We start from the raw sequence: 2,211 nt of genomic DNA, 5'->3' as shown, positions 1-2,211 counted from the left end.
CCGTCCCCACAGATCTGCTGAAAGATGTTGGTGGGCTGCTGCCAACCCAGACGCCCGCTCCAGACGCTGCAGTCGATGGTGCTACGTCTTACAAAGCGCCTTGCTTCGCCCTGACACTTGGCTTAGCTGTCGTAGCCGTTGTATGTTGTGCTCTTGGCTAGTCTAGGATGTATTGTGAAGAGCAACTGTCTCCCTGCGAACACATGACAGGAGTTTGCGTGTCCTGGCTGAACCTGCTGCAGAGAGTCGCCGTTGACTTGCTCGCCGTTAGGAGAAATGCTTGACCAGGCGAAATAAACACCGTTGACCGCACGCGGGCGATTCGTTTGCAACAGCTTGGATTAGTATCGATTCGACTACAAGATGTGCTTTACAGTCTAAATGTGCCCTATGCTTTGTGATTTTGTGTTGTGGGCCTTCTGATAAGTGTGCTGTAACTAATGGCTTTACTGCAAGAATAACGACTTCCTGCACGCTGTTGATAACTATACAGCGTTGCGCAGCTTCCGGAGAAGCCCTTGCGCGAGACAGGATCAGACATATCGACTATAGATGTCCACCTTCACCTCATCTCAGGTGTTTGGTTCTGACTAATGGTCCCACCAAAGGTAGTACCTAGTACACGCACAGCATCGATATATACATCCAGTTCCGTGCGAACGATGTCCTTGTGGTACGACGGCAGGCTCTCATGTTCCGCCCTCCGTTTCTCATGATCCTCCCTCGATTTCTGATACTCCGCCCCCAGTTTGTCGTCTTTCGCCCTCACTTCCTCATATGCCGCCTCCAGTTCTTTGCTGCCAAGTACTTGCGAATTTGATAGTGTAGATAGCAGGGCAGAGATCAGATCAGATCTATGTGCCTTGTTTCGCCCATCAACAAGCTGCAGTATGTTTCGGAAAGACTGGAGTTCCTGCCTGTCCGTGGGCTCAATCCCTTCGAAGCATGTGCAGTCTTCGAGGCCGGCTGAGATCGTCAGCAGTGCCTTGCGCATGGTTCTCACAGCCTTACCAATCTGGAAATACAACAAGTTTTGTCGACGTACAAGCAGTATGTCCTTCACCGAAAACAAACTCTTCTGCAGGTTAACCTTGTGCAGACTGGATATGCCGGCAAGTATCTGCAACTGTTAGCGCAACAGGTGCGGAGTGCGGGGGTGCGCTCACGTCATCTACCAAAATCTGGACATGTCTTTCTTTGAATGGCCAGCTGTCCCGTATACCCAAGATATCTTGCAGACTGGCTAACTCCCTGGGGTAAGGAATGAAGGCGGCGTTTTTCCAAATATCCAAGGTGAAGAGGTTACTGACGGGTCCGAGTTGGGCAAGCCTCTCTGCGACATTTTGGCGAATCTTCTTGGGACTTATACTCTTTGGGATGTTGTTGACTGCAAAACTGTCCACGAGGACGTATTTGGCACGTTGGAAGGTCTGCGGCACGATGGCATAAGTGACACTTCCATTTCTTTGGTATATTATCTTGGTGAGATCGCCGATGTGGGCCGTTGTACTGGATTTATGTTTCTCGACCTCGCCAGGAAGGCGAAACGATCTCGGAAGCATTGTCTTGTTGACACTCTGGTTGAATACAGGCTTGCGACGGACGGAACACAGTCATAAATCAGTGTCAGACATGTGCACTCCTAGTCGTCATGGGTAGCGGGTGTGTCAAAGCGGAAACAGCTGATGATGCTGACATGTCAGCATAAGGGTGCATTCTCGACGAAGCATTATGTCTGCGATCTTGTTTTCTCCAAGAGCGCCATCACTCCAAGGGCAAAGGAAAAATTTGTGTGGTAAAGCATGCCGTCTACTCGATTCGGTACCGACCACGAACGTTATATCGGGTCCGGCATTGTAGCCTTGTCTCAGTTACCAAGAGCCTCTGAAGATGATCTGATTATTCATGCAAAAGAGCTCAAAGAGCGAAAGAGACGGTTCAGGCCTGGGATGTGCAAACCATGGCAGAAGGAAAACCACCTGAAAGCTGAGCTGTCCCATCGGCATTGGAAGAACAGACATATCGGAAAGAGTCAGAGACTAGATGGACACGATTTTCCTGAGCTTCAATTCAGGGAAGATGCAGACATCCGCATTATAGAAAACATGGCCCTGTTGCAAGTAGTCAGGTCGTCTAAAGCTTCACGCTGGGAGCAAAGGATCAGTAATGGCGGACGACAGTGGGTCGTCGACTTTTTCCGCAAAGGTAAGA

At 49.9% G+C, this 2,211-nt stretch overlaps 1 protein-coding gene across 1 annotated transcript; it reads right to left on the bottom strand.

Annotated features, from left to right (window-relative positions):
• Window positions 1-562: 562 nt before the first annotated feature.
• J4E82_011671 (uncharacterized protein) lies at window positions 563-1,462 on the bottom strand (the record flags this gene model as incomplete). The annotated part of the gene is made up of 3 exons (XM_051737871.1): window positions 563-1,120; window positions 1,167-1,430; window positions 1,457-1,462. 3 exons carry the CDS (start codon window positions 1,460-1,462, stop codon window positions 563-565), a joined length of 828 nt encoding a protein of 275 aa, XP_051582370.1.
• Between the last annotated feature and the right edge of the window lie 749 nt (window positions 1,463-2,211).

This window comes from Alternaria postmessia, assembly GCF_024291825.1.
Source record: "Alternaria postmessia strain BMP 2775 chromosome Unknown scaffold_280, whole genome shotgun sequence".
In the NCBI taxonomy this organism is placed as follows: domain Eukaryota; kingdom Fungi; phylum Ascomycota; class Dothideomycetes; order Pleosporales; family Pleosporaceae; genus Alternaria; species Alternaria postmessia.
This window is presented reverse-complemented; position numbering and strand designations above follow the sequence as displayed.